Raw genomic sequence first — 16,376 nt, forward strand, 5'->3', positions numbered from 1 at the left:
TTTCACTATTTTTCACTGTTATTTCCTTAGCAATACTATAAAACATAATTATAATGAATATATACGTATGTACCATTTTTCAATTTTTATTATATTTTATGAGGCATCAGTGTATATTCTTTACTAAATAGTTGACATTTCATAAGTCTTAAATTACATTTTCTATCAATTGTACGTACTCTGTAAAATAATGTTCAAAATACTGTTTAAAAATCAAATAAAATCCACTTTGTAAAAAAGATGAATTTACTTTTCGTAAAATGAAACTTGAAGTCTTCAACTTTTTGTTTCAGTAATAGTCAAAGAACTGCATTGCAACAAGAGTATGCAGCGATATTTTATGAATGATTTTCTACAATATTTTAATAGTTGAATACTCCTTCTCACCCTAGTGCATTGATAAACAAGAGACCCAAGGACCCTAATGGTCACCTGAGTATAATGTAACGATCCACAGATTAAAGCAAAATATGCTGAAAAATGAAGCTATGTTGTCCAAAATAATAGAAATAGGATGACCAGGGATCAGAAAAATATTAATTTAGTACTCAGTAACATATATTAAAGTTTATCTATTTATTTGCCTGTACTTTCCCCTATTTGTCACTATCCTCATGTCGACTAAACAAACAATAATTCTAGAGCACTATTAGTTATCACATATCATTCCCCCTCACATTGCCTCTCTTAGTTTTTGAGGATTATTTAAGGTACAAAGATACGATATTTTTGTCCCATTTTCATTTATTTATTATTTAAAAGTCTACCTGACCTTAAAAACTATGAAAGTAATTTTTGTATTAAATGCTAAAAAAAATTCTTGTATTATTTCGTTATTCAATTGATCTTTTCAGTTACATTATCTACAGTGATTAACTATCATAGGTGAATAGCGAATAGGAATAACTTCTTTCAGTAGAAATAAATAAATTGACCAAAGGGTACAGAATTTCAAAATCTGGTAAAAACACCCATACTTATTACAACTTTATATATTCTGTTTGCCTCCTAGATGCCCAAGAGCAGAGAAAAAGATTTTTAAAAATAGAATCCATTTCACTATATATAGTCTCACCCTAATACCAGAACCCCTGACCCAGGGGCCAAGATATTCACAATTTTGGAAGAGGCACTCTCGTTCATCATAATCATGCCATGTATGATTAGAGAAGAAGACTTTTTTAAAAGAAATAATGCATTTCTTCTATATATCCAACAGAACCTCACCTTAACACCCAAACCCCTGACCCCGGGGCTATGAATTTCAATTTTTTCTTGCTTATCATAACCATCGTTTATGTTTCTTTTAAAGTACCCAGGGGCAGTGAAGAAGATTTTCAGAAAAATGTATTCAATAGACCCCCCCCCCCCGCACATGAGCACCTGACCTTAGGGCCAAAAATTTTAAAATTTTGGAAGAGGCGTCCTTGCTTATCATAACTATATACTTGGTTTATCTGCTTAATACCTAGGAGCAGGAGAAGATTTTCAAAGAATCACTGTAATTTCACTATATGATCAATATAACCTCGCTCTAACACCAGAACCCCTGACCGAGGGCCATGAATTTCACAATTTTGAAAAAGGCACCCTTGCTCATCATAACTATTTACTTGGTTTATCTGCTAAATACCTAGGAGCAGAGAAGATTTTCAAAGAAATAATGCACTTTCACTATATAATCAATAGAGCCCCTCCCCTTTTGCACAACCCCTCACTGGGGCAACAAATTTCACAATTTTAGAAGAGGCATCTTTGATCATCATAACCGTGTACCTAATTTATCTGCTTTGTATATATATAGAGAGAGAACAAGATCTTTAAAGAATTTATATGTTTTCACTATATGATCAATAGAGCCCAGCACTAACACCAGAACCACTGATCCAGGAACCAAGATATTCATAATTTTGGAAGAGGCGCCCTTTCTCATCATAACTATAAACTTGGTTTATCTACTAAATACCTAAGAGCAGAAAAGAAGATTTTCAAAGAAATAATGCACTTTCACTAAATAATCATTTGAGTCCCGCCCTTACACCAGAACACCTTAACCAGGAGCCATGAATTTCACAACTTTGGTAGAGTGTTCAATGCTTATTACAATCGTGCCAAAAGTTTGATTGCTTGATGTCCCGGAGTAAAGATGAAGGTTTTTAAAGATTGCACTTTGGATTGTTTTGGCCCCACCCCTAACGCCCTAGGGGGAGGGGACCATAAAATTCACAATTTTGTTCCCCTTCACTCATACATTTTTTTAATGCCAAAATGGGTTGAAATTGGTTCAGCGGTTGCAGAGAAAAAGCTGAAAATGTTCAAATGTACGACGGACGACGTTGGATGAAAACAGATAGCAATAGGTCACCTGAGTGACTCAGGTGACCTACAAAGTTGCTGTTGGTTACAATTTATTTTTTTCAACCAGAGTGAAAGCAAAGGAGCTGATTGACCTGCAGTTATTACGGACAAATTAACATCAATGGTGCAGAGTCGGTACAGAATGACGTGAGTCAGAGTGATGCCATATTTTCAACTATATGTATTAGCAATACATAATTATATGATTTACTTATCAAAAAATGTCAGCAAATTAAGACCATCAAAATTTCCACATAATCAATTGAGTAAGAACAACATTCTTAAATTTTAAAATAAATACCTCTTCTACAAAGATGTAGATGTATATAAGATTGAGCTTATCTTGTAACAATGATTATTCCTGGAATACTTTACCTCTGAAATCTACAAACATCACAAAGGCGATAACTCAATAATATTGAAATACAAAATACAGCTTAATAGTATCCTGCTTCAATATAAAATAAATCTAATTATCAGGAAATGTCACAGAAAGGTCACCAAGAACAAGTTCATCTTTCAAATTATCTTCACGGAATTTATTAGTCCCCTACCGGTGAAACCGGAGGGGACTATAGGTTTCCTCTGAGTCTGTCCGTCCGTCTGTCTGTCTGTCCCTCTGTCTGTCTGTCAGTCTGTCCCACTTGGTTTTCCGCACTTTTTTCCTAAACGCTTGCAGATATTGAGCTGATTTTTGGTATGTGAGTGTATCTTGATGAGTTACAGATCAAGTTTGCATTTCGTTCCGCTTCATTGATTTTTGACGGAATTACGGCCTTTTCAATTTTTACGGGTTTTCCGCAATTTTCTTCTAAACGCTTGCAGATATTGAGCTGATTTTTGGTATGTGGCTTTACCTTGATTAGTTATAGATCAAGTTTGCATTTCTTCCCGCTTCATTAATTTTTGACGGAATTATGGCATTTTCAATTCTTACGGGAACCAGATTACACTTGCCGGTAGGGGACTAGTATTGCTAATGCAATACTCTCAGAATGCTTGTTATTTCTGCTAAAGAAATTTAGAAATACGCGAGGGGATAACAAGTTCACTTTTAAAGAAACATTGCATAGTTATAATCTTTAAATCTACAAAAGCATTAATAATATTTTAAATAATGTATTTCGTAGATCTTAAATATTATTTCAGATAAATAATAAAATCTTTAAATGATTTCAATCCCTATAAAAAGCGTCCAGTTAAATGCTGTCAAAAGAGTACAATTACTGTTAAGTTTTCCCCTCATCAAATTTCTGAGGATAAAAGAATTCTGAAATACTGATGACCACAACATTATTTCAGTAATGTTTCTGTGTCGCCTGCAGAGCAGTGCGACACGTTGGGACCACTTTATCCGGCATTTGTCTGTCTGTCACATCTTATTTATTTAGAACTGTAAGGGGCAAAGATTTGATTTCTTGGTCATTTACTGCTTCCCACAATTGAATTAATTAATTCATGGAGTGTCCCCTTCATGGAAAAAAATATACCTCGTTGCAAGTGACTGATTTACTGAGTTGCTACGGGTTGTAAACCACCTTGATAAACAGGAAGCAAATCTCGGAACTCTCCTGCAAAGTCATAGAACCTGTATATATCTGTTAAGAGCGGTTGAGGCTATCTGGTACTAATAGATAATAGCATCAGTCGAAGAGAGAATCGGTAAATGTATATCTTGGTTAGATTATCGACGGATTTTTCCATTTACCCGATCATGACAATGAGCAGAAGCACACGACAAAGTGACCGTTCGACAGGGGAAACTTTACTCCTACATGGCACCTGATCCCACCTCCGATGTGTTTTTAGAGGTCCTTGTTAGCTCTCTCCCGATATTTATTGTTTCAATAGACTTTTGAGCTGATTATTGTTCGTTATCTCAATATATTTCATTATATACTTCATGTAATACATTGGAAGAAGACCTATATTATATCTTTAACCCAGAATATACAGGTGTAGAGACATGGGGATTTATTTTATTGTACATGAATTACCTGGCATAGACTGTTTAATAGAATTGTCTCAAGGTTAATTTATCAATTCTTCATAAACGTCTCTGGAATTTTACAAATGCTTGAAGAACGTTACCATTGTTAATTTATTAACAGAAATTAGTACTGTTATAGGAGGAGTATGACGTCGTTATCATCCAATCAAACCGAGCTGAAGTACTTTATTCCGGGTTTGTGTAACGTTTTAGTATACATGCAATTAGTGATGTACGTGTAAATCTGTATGTATTTCTGTTGTTTAGAAACTCAAGTTATCCTTTCCCCAAAGAATAAGACCTCTTTTTTTCTTAAAATTTTTAACAAGATTGTTTCAAAACTACTGTGTCAAATCTAAAATAGTAAATAGATATTTATATACTTAGTAATTTTCAATATACGATCAACCATTGGAGACAGACTACAATTTTGGCCAAAAAATACATACATTTTCTTGTCTTTGTATCCCTGAAAGATTTGACTAATGGATTAATTAAAAATATTGTATAACTAGATGATGCCACAAGACAGCAACACCCACAAGTAGGTGTTGGCAGTTACTGTAGGCTCGCAACTGTCCATAATTATCACAAATATACCTGTATCAACTTTTACATAAATTGCCCGATTTGTTCAACATAAATTGGTGAGCATGTTGCCCATGGGCCTCTTATGTCAGTATTTCATGTAATAAATTCATAACCAGTCTTAAAATAAAAAAAAAATAAAGAAGCATAAATTCTGTTTCAAAATGAAGTTTTGATAGAAGTTATGATTTAAATGTTTGGCCCCAACTAGCCTCCTGAATGAAAACGAACTCTTACATTTTACACAGTAGCCATAATATCCTTCTGAATGTGATTGGAATAAGGTTTTGAAGTTTCCATTTTCGCCAATTCAGGGGTTGGAATAGACGTTTTCTACAAAAATAGCCATGTTCCCAGAACTCCTCTCATATTTTAATAGCTAAATGATGTTTTGGAATATGATATGTGTTATCCTGTGGATGTGCAAGAAGGCTTCGGAAATCTGTGGACCAATTAGGAGCCGGATATTTAAAAACACTCTTTTTTAAACTTCACAAAATTAATGGTTCATTAAATTCTTTAAGTTCATGCTGGTATTCTGAATTGAATTTCTTATACGCAAAATACTTTAATTAACATAAGAGGCCCATGGGTCACATGTTGACCTGGTCTGAGCAAAATTTACTTTTTACATTTACTTTTCCGCCTGTTACATTTTCTCTGAGTCTGTGTCTCCTTGTAAAAAATTCTCTGTATACTTTTCCTCCTGTACATTTTCTCTGAGTCTGTGTCTCCTTGTAAAATATTCCCTGGATACTTTTCCTCCTGTACATCTTCTCTGAGCCCGTGTCTCCTTGTAAAAAATTCTCTGGATACTTTTCCTCCTGTTACATTTTCTCTGAGCCTGTGTCTCCTTGTAAAAAAAATCCCTGGATACTTTTCCTTCTGTTACATTTTCTCTGATCATGTGTCCCCTTTATAAAAAATTCCCTGGATACTTTTCCTCCTGTTACATTTTCTCTGAGCCTGTGTCTCCTTGTAAAAAAATTCCCTGGATACTTTTCCTCCTGCTACATTTTTTGCTTTATCCTTGTTAGAACTTTCCGGAAATTTTTCCTCGGATTTCTCCTGCTACATTCTTCTGTTTTTCTGTCTCCTTCTAATGAAAAAGGTGAAGAAAACAGTGATCGATCCAAAAAAAAAATACAAACAATACAAATCCTTGCACAGAGCATAGAGCACAGATTCCAAGAATTAGGTGCCTTGGAGAAGTAACCATCCCCTGTTGATCGGTCACACCCGCCGAGAGCCCTTTGTATTGATCAGGTAGATGGAACATGTCTTAGTCAAATTAAGTATAAAAACAGAAGCCTTACTATGGGTATAAAACACATCAACCAAAATACGACCCAAGGAAAGGTTATATTTGCTAACAAGGTCATTATAACCACGACAGAAGTTTCAAAATGCTGACTTTAAACTAGGTTGTTGAAATCCCTGTTACATCAACTTATCTGTCAGTAGTCTGCCTCGGTAAAAAAAAATGATAGTACTCCGAACATGGTCTTGCAATTGAGTATCGAATAAGCTGGGGGACGTAGATACCATATGCAGGTGATAGTGGAACATTACTACATAAACAGTGAAAGTTGATGATGGAAAAGCTGAAGTAATCTTTTGTAATACATATACAATTTAGTTGTTAGTTGGCCCTTATTGTCCATAGTCATTAAACCATCCAAATATGAAACAGATGAGGCAGACTCTGGTGTGTCTTTTATTTCAAGTTCACTGATGCATATAGAATAGACATATTCATGGAATTAACTATTGTCATAATCTTTAAAACAAGTTTCCAAACAAAAACATGGTCTTTTAGCAAGATTGACCTCTCTAATGGACGGATGTTCATTGTGGCAATTTGATGATCAACACTCATGAAGCCTTTCTTTTACCAATATGCTAATGCAATGTATGATATTTGACGATATGAATGACATGTGTCTAAATTAAAGATAATTTTCTGGAAAAAAGTCGTATTTTAACATTAACCATATTAATTATCAACTTAAATTACATACTCAAAAATACTCACAACATTTCACGCAGTAATCACTTATGATCATAAATAATGAATAAAGTTATGAAACATTCATACAAGTACATTGTACATCAATAATTTTGTGTTGCCTTGTAGAAATCTATCACTTTGACATTCATTATCAATTTGATTACCAAAAAAACTATTTATTTTCCGCTTATTGATAAGGTAGATTGCACTTCGAGGTTAAAAATCCGTGTGCGGTAATCTCACATAAGTTTGTATAATGTCTTGATCCTGTCAGAATTTGGACACCGAACAATTAACGCTATAATGGTATCATGTGCGGTAGACCACACAATTCTTTTTGTCACAAAGTACACGTGGACATGTGAAACCACAATACGACTGATGGGATACAATTTACACATGCGCAAAGATTTGAAAGGCAATATGGCAATATGTGCAGCAATAATTTATTAAAACTTAAAAAAAAAAAAAAAAAAAAAAAAAAAAAAAAAAAAAATCTTGCTGTTAAAGTGTAATTCTAAGACAGTTGAAAATTTTTGTCCAATGGTTCTTTTTTTTCTTATCTTGAAATGGCTTCTTTATTGAAATGAATTTATTCCTGTAGCATTTATTTTATCCGACCAATTTTCATTCCTTAGTGATTTATCGATTATGATCCGTCATTCATTAAACATAACAATGTTAGAATAACGGAAATACTCTTCCTTTAAAAATTGAGATAAAAAATCTGGTGCAAGGAAACCACAACTTATCACCGATATCTTCTAAAGAAAATACAAAACATAAAATCACCTCCGAAGTGCGTTTTGTAAACCTTTGAAAGATACATATATAACACAAACAAATATTTGACGCATGGACTGATATTTACTTTTGACTGATTTTGAATAGAAATGACATAAATAATAAATCCCTAAAATATAATAAAATCGTAAGTTTTCTTTGGTGCTTAGATCGACTTTGTGTCGTTTTCTATGTCATTCTATACAAAATGTTGGACACATCTTTAACATTGTGACAAAATCTTGCAAATTTCTCCCATTTTTACACGCCGAACAATATTCAGTTTAATACCTATTTGAATCTAAATCTATGAGAAATATTGCTGATTTCTGGGGGAAAAATGTGTTATTTATACTTAACTATTTTTTAAATTGAGTTTTGTATACTTACACCTTTTATATACTTACTATATACTTTTTGAAGCATTATATATATATATATATATATATATATATATATATATATATATATATATATATATATATATATATATATATATATATTTATATATATATATATATACTTACTTTCTTTTCACCACATGAAATTATATATGAATAGATCAGATTTTGAGCATGATCACTGTAAGTTATCTACACATTTCATTTTTAAAAGACTCATTTTTTACTCTCTGTATTGTCTTCTGACAAATTATTATTAAAATAAAAAAATTTTACGCGATAATAAAAATATGTGGGTAGACAGTATACACAAAATAGGTAAATAAGTAAAAATAAAAAATTTATGTACCTCAGTATATATGAATCTGCGTTTGGAAAGCTATATACGAGACTACATACGAAATGGATAAATAAGTAAATCCTAGACCTGGAATTGTTCACATTGAAAAAATATTGCCATTTTTGGGTTGCAAGTTTTGCAAAAAAAATTAAAGCAGATAAAATACTTTTTTTGCATTCATATACTGTGCGTACATAAATTTCTATTTTTACTTATTTATTTATTTTTAATGTGAACAGTTTCAGGTCTAGGATGACCACTGAAATGTTTTAGTAACTGTAGGTTTTACAAGATTGTGTTAAATGCACACAACAAGTAACATTTTGAGGTTTCGTTTTGAAGATGCCGAGAGCTGGAACTCTAACTCTCTAGTCTTTTTCCCCAAACCAATAAACTGCAGAATTTCAGCTACTTGATGAAAACACCAGTCTTTTTTGGAATTTTCCTCTTTGTACAAATACTCAGTGCTAGGAGCTGTATAGCTTACCAAAGTATCTTTTACAAAACACAAGGTTTCTTGGTCATCTTGTCAAAACTTGACCTTAGAATTGTTTTTAGTGTATATATATATTTGCAATTGTCCTATGATGTTTTTCATGTTTAATGCATGTCTCCACATTTTCTATAAAAAAAACTCAAAGATCTATTACCCGGTGACCATAATCTTTTAACTAGTTGAAGAAATTACCCTATATAATTTGAACTGTGATAGGTTAAGAGTTGATTGTATAGATTCTTATTGTATTCGATCAGTACATTATAGAGATTGTTTTATTGTTATCAAGAAGCACCAAATTGCGATGCAAACCAAAACTTTTATACCGTCCATCAGGCAGTATTCAGTTCTTACTTGCCTCAGCACAAATATCTGTACCATCATTTTAATTACTAAAAAAAAGAACAAGTCAGTAAGGAAAATATTTTTTTTAAAAAGCCTTATTTTAAAATTAAACCTGGGCAGGGGTGACTTCTTGCTGAACTCTCTCTGTCATCCCGAACTTTGACACCAAAGTCCTCAGAAAGTTCACTACGGATGCATAAAAGTAAATCATAACCTGTCTCTGTAATTAACACGAGAATCAGGTATAAAAAAACAAAGATGTCAGTCATTACTCATGTCTGTTAAAGTGCGACCTTTTAGACCTCTAGCAAGCTGATTTTTTGAGCCGTGGTGGTTCGCGTAATGTCTTGATAAGTTGTTAACAACTAAACCTGAATAGTGTATACATACAGGGTGTTTTGTCGACCAGTTGTAGATCGAACATTTATTCTTCCTAAAACTTTTTTTAATTACCTATCAGCTAATCAATTAATTAGTCGGGGATGCCATGACAACCAATCGGTACATTTTGTAGGGACAATGGGCCGAAGATTGATAGGGTTCCGCCTAGCTCATCCTTGCTCTCTATATAAAGACCTTAAATATTGAACAAAAATTAAACTCCAACAATCAGCATATTTAACGTAAGTAATTTAAACTTCGCATCGATATTGTATTTACTTACTAACTCTGTTTGAGCTTCAAGTGAAAATATATATTCAGTAAACCGATGACTTTTTAAGGTATCCAGATATTTCTTTGCAAAATTTTGCGACAGTCTCTCTGTAAATGAAAAAGAACAAATTGAAAAATACAACTCAACATATCTTTTTGAATTAAGAAAAATACTCGACTTATAAGAGAAAAGTAATGTTGTATTAATCCATCTTCTTCTATGCTTGGCATTGTCAAATATACTATAATTCAAATGACTTTATGATCTTGGAACCCCCGGGTTATGTAACTAACATTGTATGCCAAAAGTGCTTTGTAAAGTAAATTAGTTTCTAAAGTTGTTAACAGCCTAAGTGTCTGAACGAGAAGTTTTCGTTCCAAAGTCTTCGATTCTTCAAAGCATGTTGACAAGAGTCTTGTTGTCAACATCAGTGGGAGACACTGATTCGAAGAAGTAAACTTTCGAAACTCGCTCTGCAGACTTGGTAAGCATGAGGTTGGACATTGACGCGCGACAACTTTCGTCGCCCGGCGACACAAGGGTCTGACGTGAATGAAGTCACCCTCCTGAACGTTAGGAACTCTCCAATGTCCTTTCACTTTGTTTACAAGAGAACAAATGGTAAACACAAAAAAAAGATGTAACATGACACGAAATATCGCTTAACGACACGTGTGACAAATGATTCTAAACACCAGTTACTTAATAATGTCCTCCACTGTCCAGTGGTACCATTGTCCTCACTGACTTCGTGAGATCAACACACTTGTCTCTATTGCAGGATCTGGACAAGATGCATTCAGTGGTGGTCGTCGTTATATTGGCTGTGGTACAGTTTCTTGGACTTGATGCTGTGTATGTAGATATTAGGGAATACAGGGGTTATGTACAGCGGAGGCATAACTTCTACAGGTCTCAGGAAGGTGCTGCGGACATGAAGTACATGGTAAGGTACATTACTGCATAAACCACCAAAATCACCCAGTAAAACATCCCACAACTATTGCTTAAACAAGAAAACTAAATTTTAAAGTCATATATGGCGTATTTTTCTTAAGTTCAGACTTACTAAAATTAAAAAGATCTTTCTATTTGTTTTATTACTTAATATAAAGATAGGACTTTACTGTAAATTACACAATTTAAATCAATCATGTTTCAAAGATATTAGAAATTTAAAACAATAACCGATTTATTTACCGACTCCGCATTTAAATAACAGACACAGTTTAAAGTCAGTTTAACTATGGAAACATGAAGTTATTCAAGTTCAAAATGATATTTTGAACGTAAATAACATATATCATGTTTATCTACACTCAATTTCGTATTTTTATTTTTTAGCTCAGATACGCCATATATAGCTTTAAGTGAATTGTTTCTTAAGACACCGTAATAATGTTTATGTATTTAATACTTGTTTCAATTGTTTTCAGTCATATGACCTGTCTCTAGAGAGGGCCGCACAAAGATGGGCGGACAGGTGCGTGTTTGAACATCAAATGCGAGGATATGGGGAAAACCTAGCATTTTTCTCCAGCACTGGGCCCACCCCATTCCGTGGCTACGTTATCGAAGAATCCATGCGACAATGGTATAACGAGCGCCCTCTATATAGGTTCGGCAGCGCCTCTTGTGGAGCAGCTTGCCATTACACCCAGGTAAATATATTTACATATATAACAATTCTGCATCATTCAGTGGGAGTCATATTTTAAAATCAAAAGAAGTGAAACGTCAGAATTGGCATGGAAGTTGTAAACAGGTAGTTTGTGGAGACATAGGTTAACGCTTGTTAACATGTTAAAAAGACATTAAACAAATGTACTCGCAGATTTTAATAGGATTCTTGAACCATCGACATTTCGATAGAGTATTGCATCAATCTTCTATATGTCTAGAAATCTTTTTTAGATTTTATCAGTTATTGATATACATGTATAAAATCATTACTGCTCTAAATGACGAAAATGACAATCAATCCACACGAACACTTCCGATATATCGGCTTCCTTGTATTAATCACCAGCTCTTGGTCAGTTAACATCGTAAGTGCTGTCCCCTTTATAGGTTTCTATTTGACATCAATGTTGTGATATACATATAGTCCATCATATTAATAAGATTAATTACAAGGAAACACATCACCAGTCTTGTACTATTGTTCATGTAAACAAAAACAACGAGCATTGATTCTTCCTACACGGAAGCTAACAGTTTGTTAAATTTATTATAGATGTGTATTATAAAAGCCTGTACGAAAAACAAAATATCATGCATATATGTATATATTTTATGTTCTTCAAATAGTCTAGAAGATGAATGCCACCTTTTGCTTCATTGTACATCATATTTAAAATTTTAGAGCAATCTTTTTACCAGTGTTGGATTTAAACCAACTTCAGTTGATATCAATATGTCAGATTTAGACAAAACCGAATTTCTTTTAGTAAATTTCCCAAGACAAACCGGAAAATTTATATACTCAGCATATACTTACAGACAGTGAGTCTATTATTTATAATAAACGCAATGCGTAATATCACTGTATTCTTATTGAAGGTTATATTGTTAAAAGTGACATATAGATGCTTAGAAGCACGGATGCTTAAATTCCTATTATATGTATATTTGTTGTTGTAATTGTATATAACACATGTCACTATAATAAACCATTTACTTACTTACTTATATACTTATATCTGAGTCTAAAATATTCATTTATTCTTCAGTAATCTCTTAAAAGAGTAAACTTTTATTTATCAAGCATCTCGAGGTATTGAAAAATAGTTTAATATTACTATTAGTAGTATTATAATTTACTAGATATTAAATCGTAAAATGTTGAAAGGAAACCTTGAGGCATGTTTTTTTTTGTACTTGGAATAAAAAATTATAATGATAATTTAGTATCTATTACCTAAAGAGAACAAACAAACAAACAAACCGAGGGGGGCTCAATAAATACATGGATATTAGAGAGGGGCGTATAATTATGCTGTATAAATTGGATTTATGACTTTAAGTCTTCATTATTTTACCCTAATTCCTTTTAGCATAAATTAATGATCTGAGTTTATTATATCCAGCCTTATAGTCCTGTGTTCTTCATTTGCCTCTAAGATTTTTCCCTTCCGCAGTAAAACAGTAAAACACTGGTCTATATTTTGTTTTATGAACAGATGGTTTGGGCCCGGACCTCCAGACTTGGTTGTGCCATGAGTTACTGTAACGCCCTGTCCGACGGTAGAGGGCGCGTCTATCGTAACGCTCAGTACTTTGTCTGCTTCTACTCACCCCAGTAAGATTCTAGAAATCGGACATTTATAACTGTTATTGTCTTTTTAAACTTTCGTGATTTTAAACAAAAAAAAATTGAACACTTAAAATGGTGTTGTTTTGTTAAACTCCATCGAATGCAATGTTTATAGGGGTAACTACATAGGACAGGCTCCTTACACCCCTGGCCCTGCGTGCTCGAGGTGTCCTCCAGGAAACAGCTGTTTTCAGGGACTTTGCTACGGTCCTGGTCAGTAGATAATTTTAATACTATAATTCTTTAAAAAGTCAACTAACTTAAAAAAGACTCTTTATCCCAACATTATCTCACAATCTGTTTTAGCTAGATCAAACAATTGTGTAATTTATAATTACCCTTTGGTAACCTCATTTTCAGATTTCAGAGGTCGAAGAAGGAGAAGTGTCGCAGCCACCTATAAATCCACCATGACAAAATCAGATGTCTGGTAAGTTAACATTTAAAACCCAAATCAACATACATATATTTAGGGTGGTCACACCTTATCTATTAATTAACTCGTTGTCGTATGAAAATAATTGAAAAGGTGTTCACTTATATTTATATGTGCCAATGTTTTGTCAAAAATAACTTTACCTGTAAAATTCGGGGTTACAATTTCAAGACAGCTTCGCTTCTGTGTGACATCTGAACTATTTTGTTATGTTACTTTTTGGTTAAAATTATGTCAGAACGGAGTTTAATTTTAAGTTTGAGCTAGGTTTTCATCAAAGGTTTATAGTATATGTAATTTCGATGTAAGATGTTAGTACTTGGAACAAGTCTCTCTTTTTTTTGGTGTGTATGAGGATTATAATCTGGAAGTATATAGTTCCTACACAAATTATCACGTGCTGCGATGTTGGTTATCACGTCATACACACCAAAAAAAGCTACTTGTTCTTTTAGAACCCTCTGTACACTTCGCACTAAAGAGTTCTAATTCTGTGGTATTTTTATGCATTTGAGTGATCCGCCCTTAGATCAAAAATAAAATAAATTGAAAGCTACGATGTATTACTCAATTTGTAATCAATTCAAACATTCTTAATATTTTAATAGACCAAGATACATTAACTGAACTCTTTATTTGCATGCATTTCCCCCACTTAAGTAAACAAGTGATCAATATTTTGCTGCCTTTGAAGATTTTTCCTGGAGGTTAATGCTAAGTACCCAATGTTGAAAAAGAAATAGATAACTTCAATAATCACACTTTCATGCAATACATTTTTATTTTTCTCAGTGCCCCTAAAACACTTCTGCTTTTGTGTATAGAGGGTCCTTAACTATTAGTAAAGAAATGGGTGAGCATACCGTTATATGTTGTAATATCAGCCTTGATGCTTCAGTATCTTTAATGAAAGTTTTATTTGGCAGCGGGGCGTAATTCTAAGGAACCGATTAATTATTACCGTAATCAAGGCCGTAACTACCATTGAGGCAAGTGAGGCATATGCCTCACTAAAAAATCAGAGTTTTCTGAAAAGTGAAAAAAGTTTTACTTTGAACTTTAATTAATTATGTGTGTCTTTGTACTAAATTAATACTTTCAACTTCAGTTTCAATTTCCGTGAATCGATCATCTCACCAGGTGCTTCAAAATAGTTTAAGAAGCATATACATATAAAAAATAATTCAGAACATGAAAACTTTCAAAGATCAAGTCTTTAATTTGCTAAAACCCAGGATTCGGGAACTCTCCCCTCCCCTTTCAGGACACTACCCTGGGACTCTCGGGTGGCCCCCAGATCCATTGCCTCACTAAAAATTTGAGCCTAGCTACGGCCTTGATTACCTGATATTATATGAAAGTAAACAATGCTTAATTAATTTAATTTGATATAATGAACTTTTGATCATTTCAGACAATCCTAACCATGTATGTGATATCGGGTCTCAAAAGGATGGTGCTGCTTAATAAACAGTATATATATCTGAAATAAACGCCACACAATCCTAGTGTTACGTGTACCCAGTGTCATTTCATGAGATATAGATAAAAGGAGAACGAACTATATTAAGTAATGATCAATATCTTCCCCAAAATCAAACTTTGATGGAGAAATCTATTATTAAGTTCTAAACCAGGGGGTATCTGCAGACTTGAGAGTATTGCCTATTTTCATCAGCAGTCACGTCATTTTTTATATATGACATCAAAAAGATGGTATAAATTCAAATTTTCAATTCAATTCTTTATTGGATCTAAAGCTCTTTATAAAAGAATGTGTTGTTTGCCATATATATATATATATATATATATATATATATATATATATATATATATATATATATATATATATATATATATATATACATTCAATGATTTTGAGAGATTAAAGTGTATTTTACGTCGATATTTTGATTAAAAGTCATCGAGCCCAAGACTGTCCCAAATCTTTACTTTGATATAATTTGTAGAATTATAATATCAATCAATACGCGGGTTTCGATATCAGCATGGAAGTGGGACAGGTTGTTAATGTATACAAACGTGCATAAATAAATGAACGATGGCTATGACTTTTTAAATTCATTTAAATAAATGTTATAGAAAGATGATAGTGCTAAGTAATGATCATAAAGCTCTACTAAACATATTTACAAAATGTGCTTGATACTTGAAAACGAAAGAACCATCATAGTCTTTGTAGGAAAAATAATTCTTTGATTGTACAAACCTTTTTAAAAAAGTTATTGGGCTCTTTGAGGTTACATGTATTATAAGGGAAAGAGTCATTCAGAATACCGATGCACAATGATCACATGCGTGTGTATTGATTACAGATCCATATATCTTCCCTAGTTTGATAAGTTCTTATCCACTTATATTTTCTTTTAATTTGTTCCGATTTTTTTTTCTCTTTTTTTTTCGATTTTTTTGTTCGTAGGAAAAATTGACGCCTTTACTTTAATTCGGTAATTTTCGAGATGAAGACTTAGGGTGCATCCCGACAATCAGTTATGATGGCACATCGATGATGTAACCAATACATATAAATAACTGTCCCACCTGCCTGCTTACGCGGAAACAAAACTCCCCTCCGTACCGAAAGAGCGCACCAAGGGAGATAATCTCGAAACTTGCATATTATGTTACTATTGTTC

General features: G+C 33.0%; 1 protein-coding gene across 2 annotated transcripts; it reads left to right on the forward strand.

Moving 5' to 3' along the window:
- The first annotated feature begins 10,679 nt into the window (after positions 1–10,679).
- Positions 10,680–15,218, forward strand: LOC133199346 (cysteine-rich secretory protein LCCL domain-containing 2-like). Of its 2 annotated transcripts, XM_061335154.1 has the most exons (6): positions 10,680–10,913; positions 11,404–11,628; positions 13,150–13,268; positions 13,399–13,496; positions 13,644–13,713; positions 15,134–15,218. In XM_061335154.1, coding segments are annotated over exons 1-6 (666 nt in total). In that variant the 5' UTR covers positions 10,680–10,760; the 3' UTR covers positions 15,135–15,218. The 2 variants fall into 2 exon arrangements, with proteins under 2 accessions (XP_061191138.1, XP_061191139.1); XM_061335155.1 differs by lacking the exon at positions 15,134–15,218 and having other exon boundaries at positions 10,695–10,913; positions 13,644–13,717.
- Positions 15,219–16,376: the final 1,158 nt, after the last annotated feature.

The sequence above is a fragment of the Saccostrea echinata genome, unplaced genomic scaffold (genome assembly GCF_033153115.1).
Source record: "Saccostrea echinata isolate AGI-Se365-2 ecotype Australia unplaced genomic scaffold, CSIRO_AGI_Sech_v1 ptg000034l, whole genome shotgun sequence".
In the NCBI taxonomy this organism is placed as follows: Eukaryota; Metazoa; Mollusca; class Bivalvia; order Ostreida; family Ostreidae; genus Saccostrea; species Saccostrea echinata.